General features: G+C 51.8%; 1 protein-coding gene across 1 annotated transcript in view; it reads left to right on the top strand.

Annotated features, from left to right (window-relative positions):
• LOC112240893 (vacuolar protein sorting-associated protein 13B) overlaps window positions 1-15,000 on the top strand; it is a 407,100-nt gene that overhangs the window by 75,834 nt on the left and 316,266 nt on the right. Inside the window, 3 exon segments of the mRNA XM_042318131.1 lie at window positions 1,115-1,187; window positions 1,190-1,348; window positions 8,149-8,369. Coding sequence (XP_042174065.1) covers window positions 1,115-1,187; window positions 1,190-1,348; window positions 8,149-8,369 — 453 coding nt within the window.

The raw sequence follows: 15,000 nt of genomic DNA, 5'->3' as shown, positions 1-15,000 counted from the left end.
TGCTCATCCCTGCTCCTCACTCCCCCTCCCTGTTACTCACTGCTCCTCCCTGCTCCTCACTGTTCCTCCCTGCTCCTCCCTGTTCCTCCCTGCTCCTCACTGTTCCTCCCTGCTCCCCACTGCTCCTCCCTGCCCTCCCTGCTCCTCACTGTTCCTCCCTGCTCCTCCCTGCTCCTCACTGTTCCTCACTGCCCCTCCCTGCCTCCCTGCTCCTCCCTGCTCCTCCTCCCCCTACCTGCTCCTCACTGTTCCTCCCTGCTCCTCCCTGTTCCTCCCTGCTCCTCACTGTTCCTCACTGTTCCTCCTCTGCTCCTCACTGCTCCTCCCTGCTCCTCACTGTTCCTCCCTGCTCATCCCTCCCTCCTTGCTCCTCACTTTCCTCCCTGCTCCTCACAGCTCCTCCTGCTCCTCCCTGTTCCTCACTGTTCCTCCCTGCTCCTCACAGCTCCTCACTGCTCCTCCCTGTTCCTCCCTGTTCCTCCCTCCCTGCTCCTCTCCTCACTGCTCCTCCCTGTTCCTCCCTGCTCCTCACTGTTCCTCCCTCCCTCCCTGCCCCCCTGCTCCTCACTGCTCCTCCTGCTCCTCCCTGTTCCTCCCTGCTCCTCCCTGCCCCTCCCTGCCCTCCCTGCTCCTCCCTGCCCCTCCCTGCTCCTCCCTGCCTCCTGCTCCTCCCCGCCCTCACTGCTCCTCCCTGCTCCTCACTGCTCCTCCCTGCCCCTCCTGCCCTCCCTGTTCCTCACTGCTCCTCCCTGCCCCTCACTGCTCCCTGTTCCTCCCTGTTCCTCCTGCTCCTCCCTGCCCCTCACTGCTCCTCCCTGCTCCTCACTGCTCCTCCCTGCTCCTCCCTGCTCCTCACTGCTCCTCCCTGCTCCTCCTGCTCCTCCCTGCCCCTCCCTGCTCCTCCCTGCCCCTCCCTGCTCCTCCCTGCTCCTCCCTGCTCCTCAAGCTGTTGTTGTGTTGTATGTATTCATTTGATGCACAGTTCTAATGGTGCACCATCTCTCTTCTTATCTCTCCTCCTCTTCCTCTCTCTCCTCTTCTTCTCTCCTCTTCTTCTTCTCTCTCCTCCTCTTCTTCTTCTCTCTCCTCCTCTTCTTCTTCTCTTCTCCTCCAGTTGGATCTTCAGTCATGCTGTGTGTTCCTCCCCAACGACAGCCTCCCCTCTCCCAGCACCATTATCTGTGGAGACATCCCGGTACTGTCCGTAGCTGGTACCACAACCAGGCCACCATGCCTGGGACTCTGGTAGTCTGCCTGCCCCATATCACTGTGCTCTCTGCTGGACACAAATACATGGAGCCCCTGCAGGACCTCCCCTTCATGGTGTCCAGGCCCATACTGGAGGAAGGTAGGTTATTACACGTTATTACACCTGTTATAACACCTGTTATAGCAGGACCTCCCATTCATGGTGTCCAGGACCAGACTGGAGGGAGGGAGGTTGTTATTACAAGTTATTACACCTGTTATAACACCTGTTATAGCAGGACCTCTCATTCATGGTGTCCAGGACCAGACTGGAGGGAGGGAGGTTGTTATAACACCTGTTATAGCAGGACCTCTCCTTCATGGTGTCCAGGACCAGACTGGAGGAAGGGAGGTGGTTATAACACCTGTTATAGCAGGACCTCTCCTTCATGGGGTCCAGGACCAGCCTGGAGGGAGGTTGTTATTACAAGTTATTACACCTGTTATAACACCTGTTATAGCAGGACCTCTCCTTCATGGTGTCCAGGACCAGACTGGAGGGAGGGAGGTGGTTATAACACCTGTTATAGCAGGACCTCTCCTTCATGGTGTCCAGGACCATACTGGAGGGAGGTTGTTATAACACCTGTTATAGCAGGACCTCTCTTCATGGTGTCCAGGACCAGACTGGAGGGAGGTTGTTATAACACCTGTTATAGCAGGACCTCTCCTTCATGGTGTCCAGGACCAGACTGGAGGGTGGTTGTTATAACACCTGTTATAGCAGGACCTCTCCTTCATGGTGTCCAGGACCAGACTGGAGGGGAGGGAGGTGGTTATAACACCTGTTATAGCAGGACCTCTCCGTCATGGTGTCCAGGACCAGACTGGAGGGAGGTGGTTATAACACCTGTTATAGCAGGACCTCTCCGTCATGGTGTCCAGGACCAGACTGGAGGGAGGTTGGTTATAACACCTGTTATAGCAGGACCTCTCCTTCATGGTGTCCAGGACCAGACTGTTATAACACCTGTTATAGCAGGACCTCTCCTTCATGGTGTCCAGGACCAGACTGGAGGGAGGTGGTTATAACACCTGTTATAGTATGACCTCTCCTTCATGGTGTCCAGGACCAGACTGGAGGGAGGGAGGTGGTTATAACACCTGTTATAGCAGGACCTCTCCGTCATGGTGTCCAGGACCAGACTGGAGGGAGGGAGGTGGTTATAACACCTGTTATTACACCTGTTATAACAGGACCTCTCCGTCATGGTGTCCAGGACCAGACTGGAGGGAGGGAGGTGGTTATAACACCTGTTATTACACCTGTTATAGCAGGACCTCTCCGTCATGGTGTCCAGGACCAGACTGGAGGGAGGGAGGTGGTTATAACACCTGTTATTACACCTAAATAGCAGGACCTCTCCGTCATGGTGTCCAGGACCAGACTGGAGGGAGGGAGGTGGTTATAACACCTGTTATAGCAGGACCTCTCCTCATGGGGTCCAGGACCAGACTGGAGGGAGGGAGGTGGTTATAACACCTGTTATTACACCTGTTATAGCAGGACCTCTCCGTCATGGTGTCCAGGACCAGACTGGAGGGAGGGAGGTGGTTATAAACCTGTTATAGCAGGACCTCTCCGTCATGGTGTCCAGAACCAGACTGGAGGGAGGGAGGTGGTTATAACACCTGTTATTACACCTGTTATAGCAGGACCTCTCCGTCATGGTGTCCAGGACCAGACTGGAGGGAGGGAGGTGGTTATAACACCTGTTATTACACCTGTTATAGCAGGACCTCTCCGTCATGGTGTCCAGGACCAGACTGAGGGAGGTGGTTAAACACCTGTTATGGTGTCCAGGACCAGACTGGAGGGAGGGAGGTGGTTAAACCAGTTATTACACCTGTTAAGCAGGACCTCTCCGTCATGGTGTCCAGGACCAGACTGGAGGGAGGGAGGTGGTTATAACACCTGTTATTACACCTGTTATAGCAGGACCAAATGAGCCATAGCTGTCCAAATCAGAACCAAATGAGCCCTAGCTGGTTATAACACCTGTTATAGCCCTACCTGTCCCAAATGGTGCCCAGGACCAGACTGGAGGGAGGGAGGTGGTGTATAACACCTGTTCTGATAGAGGACCTCTCCGTCATGGTCAGGACCAAATGGAGCCCTAGGGAGGTGGTTATAACACCTGTTATAGCAGGACCTCTCCGTCATGGTGTCCAGGACCAGACTGGAGGGAATAACCAAATGAGCCAAATGAGCCCTAGCTGTCCATGAACCAGACTGGAGGGAGGGAGGTGGTTATAACACCTGTTAATCAGAACCAAATGACCTGTCCCAACCAGACTGGAGGGACAGGTGGTTATAACACCTGTTAACCCCAGGACCAGACTGGAGGGAGGGAGGTGGTTATGTTATAGCAGCCTCTCCGTCATGGTGTCCAAACCAGACTGGAAAGGTGATAACACCTGTTATAGCAGGACCTCTCCTCATGGTGTCCAGGACCAGCCTGGAGGGAGGGAGGTGGTTATAAACCTGTTATAGCAGGACCTCTCCGTGAGGTTGGCGAGACTGTGTGTGTGTGTGTGTGTGTGCGTGTGTGTGTGTTACCATGGTGTCCAGGACCAGACTGGAGGGAGGGTGTGGTGGTTATAACACCTGTTATAGCAGGACCTCTCCGTCATGGTGTCCAGGACCAGACTGGAGGGAGGGAGGTGGTTATAACACCTGTTATAGCAGGACATCTCCGTCATGGTGTCCAGGACCAGAATGGTTATAACACCTGCACCTGTTATAGCAGGACCTGTCATGGTGTCCAAATGGAGGGAATAACAAATGAGCCCTCTCCGTCATGGTGTCCAGGACCAGAATGGTGTTTAAAAACCCAACAATGTTTTAAGTGAAAAGTCAGGGCTTGTCCAAATCATGCCCAAAAGACAGAACATTCAAAATCAGAACCAAATGAGCCCTAGCTGTCCCAAATCAGAACCAAATGAGCCCTAGCTGTCCCAAATCAGAACCAAATGAGCCCTAGCTTTCCAAATCAGAACCAAATGAGCCCTAGCTGTCCCAAATCAGAACCAAATGAGCCCTAGCTGTCCCAAATCAGAACCAAATGAGCCCTAGCTGTCCCAAATCAGAACCAAATGAGCCCTAGCTGTCCCAAATCAGAACCAAATGAGCCCTAGCTGTCCCAAATCAGAACCAAATGAGCCCTAGCTGTCCCAAATCAGAACCAAATGAGCCCTAGCTGTCCCAAATCAGAACCAAATGAGCCCTAGCTGTCCCAAATCAGAACCAAATGAGCCCTAGCTGTCCCAAATCAGAACCAAATGAGCCCTAGCATGTCCAATCAGAACCAAATGAGCCCTAGCTGTCCCAAATCAGAACCAAATGAGCCCTAGCTGTCCCAAATCAGAACCAAATGAGCCCTAGCATGTCCCAATCAGAACCAAATGAGCCCTAGCATGTCGCAATCAGAACCAAATGAGCCCTAGCTGTCCCAAATCAGAACCAAATGAGCCCTAGCTGTCCCAAATCAGAACCAAATGAGCCCTAGCATGTCCCAATCAGAACCAAATGAGCCCTAGCATGTCCCAATCAGAACCAAATGAGCCTTAGCATGTCCCAATCAGAACCAAATGAGCCCTAGCTGTCCCCCTAAACGTCTGGAACATGGACATAAGGAGGACATGTGGAACACTGTGGGATGCTTGTGGATGCATTCCTCATTTACCTTGAGAAATGACAGATCACCGGTCTAAGTGGCGAGACTGTGTGTGTGTGTGTGTGGGTGTGTGTGTGTGTGTGTGTGTGTGTTAGATCGATATATAGTACCGCTGTCTCTACATGTGGTGAAGGTGAGGTTGACATAACCGTGTGTGTGTGTGTGTGGTGTGTGTGGTGTGTGTGTGTGTGCTCTGTGTGTGTGTGTGTGTGTGTTAATCGATATATAGTACCGCTGTCTCTACATGTGGTGAAGGTGAGGTTGACATAACTCTCTGTTGTGTGTGTGTGCTGTGTGTGGGAAACGTGTGTGTGTGTGTGTGTGTGTGTGTGTGTGTGTGTGTGCGTGTGTGTGTGTGTCTCTACATGTGGTGAAGGTGAGGTTGACATAACCATGTCTATTCCTCCTCTAGAACATTCCGCCATGCTCTCTGACAGAAAAGGGGGGGGGACCCTGTTTTTTTTTTTCAACTCCCTCGCTGGCTAAATGACATCAGAGTTGGGCACACACAGATTAACAAAAAACCCTCAGAACAAACACTTACATCAGTGGTCTGTCAGTGTAACAGTTAAATGGAACGACCCGAGGGTCTAGTAAATCATTCCCTGGCTTTGAAAGGCTCTTCATCTCTCATGGTTAATGCCCCGGATCAGAGCTAGCTGGGCTGCCTGGTAGAGGTGTCGTGGCTCGTAGCCTGGGAAACGGGCTCTCTCCTTGTGTGTCTCTGTCTCAGGGAAACGGGCTCTCTCCTTGTGTGTCTCTGTCTCAGGGAAACGGGCTCTCTCCTTGTGTGTCTCTCTCAGGGAAACGGGCTCTCTCCTTGTGTGTGTCTCTCTCAGGGAAACGGGCTCTCTCCTTGTGTCTCTCTCTCAGGGAAACGGGCTCTCTCCTTGTGTCTCTCTCTCAGGGAAACGGGCTCTCTCCTTGTGTGTGTCTCTCTCTCAGGGAAACGGGCTCTCTCCTTGTGTGTGTCTCTCTCAGGGAAACGGGCTCTCTCCTTGTGTGTCTCTCTCTCAGGGAAACGGGCTCTCTCCTTGTGTGTCTCTCTCTCAGGGAAACGGGCTCTCTCCTTGTGTGTCTCTCTCTCAGGGAAACGGGCTCTCTCCTTGTGTGTCTCTCTCTCAGGGAAACGGGCTCTCTCCTTGTGTCTCTCTCTCCTCTCTCAGGGAAACGGGCTCTCTCCTTGTCTGTCTCAGGGAAACGGGCTCTCTCCTTGTGTGTCTCTCTCTCAGGGAAACGGGCCGTGTGTGTGTGTTTGTGTGCGTGTGTGTGTGTGTGTGTGTGTTTGTTTTAGGTGTTGGACTCTCCACGCCTCCTCCTCCCCTACCAGCCAACAGTGATATGTTAGACTCTGAGGACCGTGAAACCAGGGTGGTCACCCTTAAATCAAGAGATGCCTGTCTGTCTCTCTCTATGCCAACTGGGACCAGGTCCACCTTACTGCCTGGCCTGGCTGCCTGTCTCTGTCTCTGCCAACTGGGACCAGGTCCACCTTACTGCCTGGCCTGGCTGCCTGTCTCTGTCTCTGCCAACTAGGACCAGGTCCACCTTACTGCCTGGCCTGGCTGCCTGTCTCTGTTTCTGCCAACTAGGACCAGGCCCACCTTACTGCCTGGCCTGGCTGCCTGTCCCTATGGCTCCAGTAGTGATGATTCTATGCAAAATGGCCTTCCTGAAGCCTCAAACCCTATGGCTCCAGTAGTGATGATTCTATGCAAAATGTCCTTCCTGAAGCCTCATCCTAAGTGTCCTTCCTGTTGTCCTTCCTGAAGCCTCATCCTAAGTGTCAGCACCGGCTTCCTGTTGTCCTTCCTGAAGCCTCATCCTAAGTGTCAGCACCGGCTTCCTGTTGTCCTTCCTGAAGCCTCATCCTAAGTGTCAGCACCGGCTTCCTGTTGTCCTTCCTGAAGCCTCATCCTAAGTGTCAGCACCGGCTTCCTGTTGTCCTTCCTGAAGCCTCATCCTAAGTGTCAGCTCCGGCTTCCTGTTGTCCTTCCTGTCTCCTTGTATTAACCCTGTCTCTCTCCCTTCCCCCCTGTCTCTCTCCCTTCCCCCCTGTCTCTCTTCCTCCCCCCTGTCTCTCTCCCTTCCCCCTGTCTCCCCTGTCTCTCTCCCTTCCCCCTGTCTCTCTCCCTTCCCCCTTCCCCCTGTCTCTCTCCCTTCCCCCTCCCCCTGTCTCTCCACCTTCCCCCTGTCTCTCTCCCTTCCCCCTGTCTCTCCCCTTCCCCCTGTCTCTCCACCTTCCCCCTGTCTCTCTCTCTTCCCCCTGTCTCTCTCCACCTTCCCCCTGTCTCTCTCCCTTCCTCCCTGTCTCTCCACCTTCCCCCTGTCTCTCCACCTTCCCCCTGTCTCTCTTCCCCTGTCTTCCCCCCCCTGTCTCTCTCCCTTCCCCTGTCTCTCCACCTTCCCCTCTGTCTCTCCACCTTCCCCTGTCTCTCCACCTTCCCCTGTCTCTCCACCTTCCCCCTGTCTCTCCCAACTCCCCCTGTCTCTCCACCTTCCCCCTGTCTCTCTCCCCCCCCTGTCTCTCTCCCCTCCCCCTTCCCCCTGTCTCTCCACCTTCCCCCTGTCTCTCTCCCTTCCCCTGTCTCTCTCCCTTCCCCCTGTCTCTCTCCCCCCTGTCCCCCCTTCCCCTGTCTCTCTCCCTTCCCCCTGTCTCTCTCCCTTCCCCTGTCTCTCTCCCTTCCCCCCCTGTCTCTCTCCCTTCCCCCTGTCTCTCTTCCCCCTTCCCCCCTCCCCCTGTCTCTCTCCCTTCCCCCTGTCTCTCTCCCTTCCCCCTGTCTCTCTCCCTTCCCCCTGTCTCTCTCCCCCCCTCTCCCCTCTCCCCCTGTCTCTCCTCCTTCCCCCCCTTCCCCTGTCTCTCTCCCTTCCCCTGTCCCCCTGTCTCCCCCTGTCTCTCTCCCTTCCCCCTGCCCCCCTTCCCCTGTCTCCCTGTATGTCTCTACCTCCCCCTGTCTCCCCCCCCCTGTCTCCCCCCCTGTGTCTCTCTCCCCCCCCCTGTCTCTCTTCCTCCCCCTGTCTCTCTCCCTTCCCCCTGTCTCTCTCCCTTCCCCCTGTCTCTCTCCCTCCCCCTGTCTCTCCACCTTCCCCCTGTCTCTCTCCCGTCCCCCTGTCTCCCCCTGTCTCTCTCCCTTCCCCCTGCCCCCCCCCCCTGTCTGTCTCTACCTCCCCCCCCTGTCTCCCCCGTCCCCCCTGTCTCTCTCCCTCCCCCTGCCCTGCCCAGGTGATGCCTTCCCGTGGACCATAACCCTGAGCCAGTTCAGTGTGTACACCCTGTTGGGTCAGCAGCGGTCTCTGAGTCTCCTGGAGCCGATGGGCTGTACCTCCACCCTGGCCGTCACCTCCCACAAGCTGCAGGCCGTGGGCCCCGAAGGACGCCACGCCTTTATCGTCTGTCTGCACGTTGACCTGGAACCTCTGAACGTCAAGGTCTCTAACCCCCAGGTTAGTAAATACATACACACACTCTAACCCCCAGGTTAGTAAATACAGTGCCTTTAGTAAATACAGTGCCTTGCGAAAGTATTCGGCCCCCTTGAACTTTGCGACCTTTTGCCACATTTCAGGCTTCAAACATAAAGATATAAAACTGTATTTTTTTGTGAAGAATCAACAACAAGTGGGACACAATCATGAAGTGGAACGACATTTATTGGATATTTCAAACTTTTTAACAAATCAAAAACTGAAAAATTGGGCGTGCAAAATTATTCAGCCCCTTTACTTTGAGTGCAGCAAACTCTCTCCAGAAGTTCAGTGAGGATCTCTGAATGATCCAATGTTGACCTAAATGACTAATGATGATAAATACAATCCACCTGTGTGTAATCAAGTCTCCGTATAAATGCACCTGCACTGTGATAGTCTCAGAGGTCCGTTAAAAGCGCAGAGAGCATCATGAAGAACAAGGAACACACCAGGCAGGTCCGAGATACTGTTGTGAAGAAGTTTAAAGCCGGATTTGGATTCAAAAAGATTTCCCAAGCTTTAAACATCCCAAGGAGCACTGTGCAAGCGATAATATTGAAATGGAAGGAGTATCAGACCCCTGCAAATCTACCAAGACCTGGCCGACCCTCTAAACTTTCAACTCATACAAGGAGAAGACTGATCAGAGATGCAGCCAAGAGGCCCATGATCACTCTGGATGAACTGCAGAGATCTACAGCTGAGGTGGGAGACTCTGTCCATAGGACAACAATCAGTCGTATATTGCACAAATCTGGCCTTTATGGAAGAGTGGCAAGAAGAAAGCCATTTCTTAAAGATATCCATAAAAAGTGTTGTTTAAAGTTTGCCACAAGCCACCTGGGAGACACACCAAACATGTGGAAGAAGGTGCTCTGGTCAGATTAAACCAAAATTGAACTTTTTGGCAACAATGCAAAACGTTATGTTTGGCGTAAAAGCAACACAGCTCATCACCCTGAACACACCATCCCCACTGTCAAACATGGTGGTGGCAGCATCATGGTTTGGGCCTGCTTTTCTTCAGCAGGGACAGGGCAGATGGTTAAAATTGATGGGAAGATGGATGGAGCCAAATACAGGACCATTCTGGAAGAAAACCTGATGGAGTCTGCAAAAGACCTGAGACTGGGACGGAGATTTGTCTTCCAACAAGACAATGATCCAAAACATAAAGCAAAATCTACAATGGAATGGTTCAAAAATAAACATATCCAGGTGTTAGAATGGCCAAGTCAAAGTCCAGACCTGAATCCAATCGAGAATCTGAGGAAAGAACTGAAAACTGCTGTTCACAAATGCTCTCCATCCAACCTCACTGAGCTCCAGCTGTTTTGCAAGGAGGAATGGGAAGAAATGTCAGTCTCTCGATGTGCAAAACTGATAGAGACATACCCCAAGCGACTTACAGCTGTAATCGCAGCAAAAGGTGGCGCTACAAAGTATTAACTTAAGGGGGCTGAATAATTTTGCACGCCCAATTTTTCAGTTTTTGATTTGTTAAATTTTTTTGAAATATCCAATAAATGTCGTTCCACTTCATGATTGTGTCCCACTTGTTGTTGATTCTTCACAAAAAAATACAGTTTTATATCTTTATGTTTGAAGCCTGAAATGTGGCAAAAGGTCGCAAAGTTCAAGGGGGCCGAATACTTTCGCAAGGCACTGTACATACACACACTCTAACCCCCAGGACCCCCAGGTTAGTAAATACATACACACACTCTGACCCCCAGGACCCCCAGGTTAGTAAATACATACACACACTCTGACCCCCCCCAGCTTAGAGAACAGTGTATGTCAGTAGAGAAGCTCAGACAGATTAGTACTGGGCCATATAGAAGATTAGAGAACAGTGTATTTTTACTGTAGTAATAATACCCCCTCTTTGGTTTAAGATATGTCTCCATCTCTATCTCCTCTTCCCACCCAGCTGGTCTCTCTGTCTCTCTCTCTCTCTCTGTCTGTCTCTCTGTTTGTCTCTCTGTCTGTCTCTCCCTCTGTCTCTGTCTCTCTGTCTCTCTCTCTCTCTCTCTCTCTCTCTGTCTCTCTCTCTCTCTCTCTCTCTCTCTGTCTGTCTCTCTCTCTCTCTCTCTCTCTGTCTTAGCTGTTGAATGTGTCTTCACATTCTGCCATAATTTCCTGGAATCAGGTGAGTGTCTCCTGTAGTGAGGTGACCTCCACTCAGGCCTCAGACAGGATCGAACCGCTCCACTGATTGAATATACTCCACTTCATAGTGTATTGCCTACCGTGCGTATCTGATGTGATATCCAACTCTCATCTCCCCTGACAGTCTGAAATGATCTGCTCATTTTCAACAGGAGTTTGTTTAAACTAATAACAATTAGGCCTCACCACAGCTCTTAGTGAAGTGTTGCCATGAATCAGAGCCGAAGAGACCTCACACTGCTGAGAGAGAGAGAGAGAGAGAGAGAGACAGAGACAGAGAGAGAGAGAGAGACAGAGAGAGAGAGAGACAGAGAGACAGAGAGAGAGAGACAGAGAGAGAGAGAGAGAGAGACAGAGAGAGAGAGAGAGAGAGAGAGAGAGAGAGAGAGAGAGAGAGAGAGAGAGAGACAGAGAGAGACAGAGAGAGAGACAGAGAGAGAGAGAGAGACAGAGAGAGAGAGAGAGAGAGAGAGAGAGAGAGAGAGAGAGAGAGAGAGAGAGAGACAGAGAGAGACAGAGAGAGAGAGAGAGAGAGAGAGAGAGAGAGAGAGAGAGAGAGAGAGAGACTGAGAGCAGAGAGAGACAGATGCTGTACAGAAGCTGGGCCTGAGAGAGAGAGACCAAGTGCCCAGCCGACACAGAGGGATGGAGGGAGGGGGAGAGAGAGAGAGACGGGGGGAGGGAGGGAGAGAGAGACCAAGTGCCCAGCCGACACAGAGAGGGAGGGGGAGAGAGACGGGGGGAGGGAGGGAGAGAGAGAGAGAGGGGGGGAGAGGAAGAGAGCCAGAATGCCACTCGTAGAGAGAGAGAGAGGGTTCACTGGGGAAATAGAGAGAGTGAGTCTATAAATAACAGTCAAGAGAGTGATTGAAGTTAAGAGGGAGAGTGAGGGTGGGATGGGAGGGGGCAGGGGGAGTGAGGGTGGGATGGGAGGGGGGGGGGAGTGAGGGTGGGATGGGAGGGGGCAGGGGGAGAGGGTGGGATGGGTGGGATGGGAGGGGGCAGGGGGAGTGAGGGTGGGATGGGAGGGGGGCAGGGGAGAGAGGTGGGATGGGAGGGGGCAGGGGGTGGGATGGGAGGGGGGCAGGGGGAGTGAGGGTGGGATGGGAGGGGGGGGGGGAGGGGGTGGGAGTGAGGGTGGGATGGGAGGGGGGGGGGGGAGAGAGGGTGGGATGGGGAGGGGGCAGGGGGAGAGAGGGTGGGATGGGGGCAGGGGGCAGGGGGAGTGAGTGAGGAGGGATGGGAGGGGGGGGGGAGTGAGGGTGGGATGGGAGGGGGCAGGGGGAGTGAGTGAAGGGATGGGATGGGAGGGGGGGGGAGAGGGGGAGTGAGGGTGGGATGGGAGGGGGGGCAGGGGGAGTGAGGGTGGGATGAGGGGGGGCAGGGGGAGTGAGGGTGGGATGGGATGGGGGGGCAGGGGGAGTGAGGGTGGGATGGGAGGGGGCAGGGGGAGTGAGGGTGGGATGGGAGGGGGGCAGGGGGAGTGTAGGGAGAGGGGGACAGAGTGTTTCAGCAGTTCCCGTCACAGAGCGTAGAGGAGGAGAGAGACCACCGGCTCTGTCGTGTGTTCCTGGCAGCAGCCTCACGTGTCATCAACCCCCAGAACACCCAAGGTGAACCCTCCAACCCTCCTCATGTCTCACTACCCATCAGCCTCTCTGAGGAGCTCCAGGGTTTGATCTCTGGGACTGTAGTAGAAAGAAAGTCCCCCCACCCCATCTCCCCCTCCTCTTGTTTGAGACACATGTTGTGGTGGTGCTGCCTGTTGAGTTATAGCTGCAGTGAACAGAACAGAGAGCAGCCATGTGAAGGGATCTGGATTAAAGTGCTGTCTGAGAGGAGGGGAGGGGAGGGGAGGGGAGGGGAGGGGAGAGGAGAGGGGGGGGGAGGGAGGGAGGGAGGGGGAGGAGAGAGAGAAGAGGAGAGGAGAGGAGAGGAGAGGAGAGGGGAGGGGAGAGGAGGGGAGAGGGGAGGAGGGAGGGAGGGGAGGGGAGAGGAGAGGAGGGGAGGGGAGGGGAGGAGAGGGGAGGAGGAGGAGGGGAGGAGAGGAGGGGAGGAGAGGAGAGGAGGGGAGGGGAGAGGGGAGGAGAGGAGGAGAGGAGAGGGAGAGGAGGGAGGGGGGAGAGGAGAGGAGAGGAGAGGAGAGGAGAGGAGAGGAGAGGAGAGGAGAGGAGGGAGAGGAGGGAGGGGAGAGGAGGGGGGAGGGGAGGGGAGGGAGGGGAGAGGAGGGGGGGAGGGAGGGGGAGGAGGAGGGGAGGGAGGGGAGAGGAGGAGAGGAGAGGGAGGAGAGGAGGGAGGGGGAGGGGAGGGGAGAGGAGGGGATGGGAGGGGAGGAGAGGTATAATCAGAGGGCAAGAATGGTAGGCTTGCTTCCCAAATGGCACTCTTATTCCCTTTATAGTGTTCTACTATTCCCTTTATAGTGTTCTACTATTCCCTTTATAGTGTTCTACTATTCCCTTTATAGTGTTCTACTATTCTCTTTATAGTGTTCTACTATTCCCTTTATAATGTTCTACTATTCCCTTTATAGTGTTCTACTATTCTCTTTATAGTGTTCTACTATTCCCTTTATAATATTCTACTATTCTCTTTATAGTGTTCTACTATTCCCTTTATAATGTTCTACTATTCCCTTTATAGTGTTCTACTATTCTCTTTATAGTGTTCTACTATTCCCTTTATAATATTCTACTATTCCCTTTATATAGTGTTCTACTATTCTCTTTATAGTGTTCTACTATTCTCTTTATAGTGTTCTACTATAGCAGTGTTATCAGTAGTAGTAGCAGTAGTTGCAGTAGTAGTAGTGTCAGTAGTATCAGTAGTAGTAGTAGTAGTAATAGCAGTGTTATAAGTAGTAGTATCAGTAGTTACAGTAGTAGTAGTAGTGTCAGTAGTATCAGTAGTAGTAGTAATATCAGTAGTAGTAGTAGTATCAGTAGTAGCAGTATCAGTAGTAGTAGTAACATCAGTAGTAGTAGTAGTAGCAGTAGTAGTATCAACAGTAGTAGTATTGTCAGTAGTAGTAGCAGTAGTAGTACTAGTAGTAGCAGTGTTATCAGTAGTAGTAGTAGCAGTATCAGTAGTAGTAGTGTCAGTAGTAGTGTCAGTAGCAGTATCAGTAGTAGTAGCGTCAGTAGTAGCAGTATCAGTAGTAGTAGTGTCAGTAGTAGCGTCAGTAGCAGTATCAGTAGTAGTAGCATCAGTAGTAGTAGTAGTCGTGTCACTATCAGTAGTAGTAGTATCAGTAGTAGTAGTGTCAGTAGTAGTAGTGTCAGTAGTAGTGTCAGTAGCAGTAGTGTCAGTTGTAGTAGCGTCAGTAGTAGTAGCATCAGTAGTAGTAGTATCAGTAGTAGTTGTATCAGTAGGAGTAGTATCAGTAGTAGTAGTAGCATCAGTAGTAGTAGTATCAGGAGTAGTGTCAGTAGTAGTAGTATCAGTAGTAGTAGTTGTGTCAGTATCAGTAGTATCAGTAGTAGTAGTGTCAGTAGTAGTAGTATCATCAGTAGTAGTGTCAGTAGTAGTAGTGTCAGTAGTAGTAGTGTCAGTAGTAGTAGTGTCAGTAGTAGTATCAGTATCAGTAGTAGTATCATTAGTAGTAGTATCAGTAGTAGTAGAATCATTAGTAGTAGTAGTATCAGTAGTAGTAGTAGTAGTAGTATCAGTAGTAGTAGTAGTAGTAGAATCATTAGTAGTGGTATCAGTAGTAGTATCAGTAGTAGTAGTATCATTAGTAGTAGTATCAGTAGATGTACTTAACTCCATGGTAAATGGTTTAGTCGGCTCTGACTGACATATAGCCAGTCAGTAGTAGTAGTGTCAGTATCAGTAGTAGTAGTGTCAGTAGTAGTAGTAGTGTCAGTAGTAGTAGTGTCAGTAGTAGTAGTGTCAGTAGTAGTATCAGCAGTATCAGTAGTAGTATCATTAGTAGTAGTATCAGCAGTATCAGTAGTAGTATCAGTAGTAGTAGAATCATTAGTAGTAGTAGTAGTAGTAGTATCAGTAGTAGTAGTAGTAGTAGAATCATTAGTAGTGGTATCAGTAGTAGTATCAGTAGTAGTAGTATCATTAGTAGTAGTATCAGTAGTAGTACTTAACTCCATGGTAAATGGTTTAGTCGGCTCTGACTGACATATAGCCTCCTAGCATTCCTGAAATACCCTCCACACACACACACACACACACACACACACACACACACACACACACAACACACACACACACACAGGAACACACACACACAACACACACACACACACACACAACACACACACACACAACACACACACACAGGAACACACACACAGGACACACACACACACACACACACACACACACACACACACACACACACACACACACACACACACACACACACACACACACACACACACACACACACACACACACACACACACACACACACACACAC

This window comes from Oncorhynchus tshawytscha, unplaced genomic scaffold (assembly GCF_018296145.1).
Source record: "Oncorhynchus tshawytscha isolate Ot180627B unplaced genomic scaffold, Otsh_v2.0 Un_scaffold_6703_pilon_pilon, whole genome shotgun sequence".
Lineage (NCBI taxonomy): Eukaryota > Metazoa > Chordata > Actinopteri > Salmoniformes > Salmonidae > Oncorhynchus > Oncorhynchus tshawytscha.
This window is presented reverse-complemented; position numbering and strand designations above follow the sequence as displayed.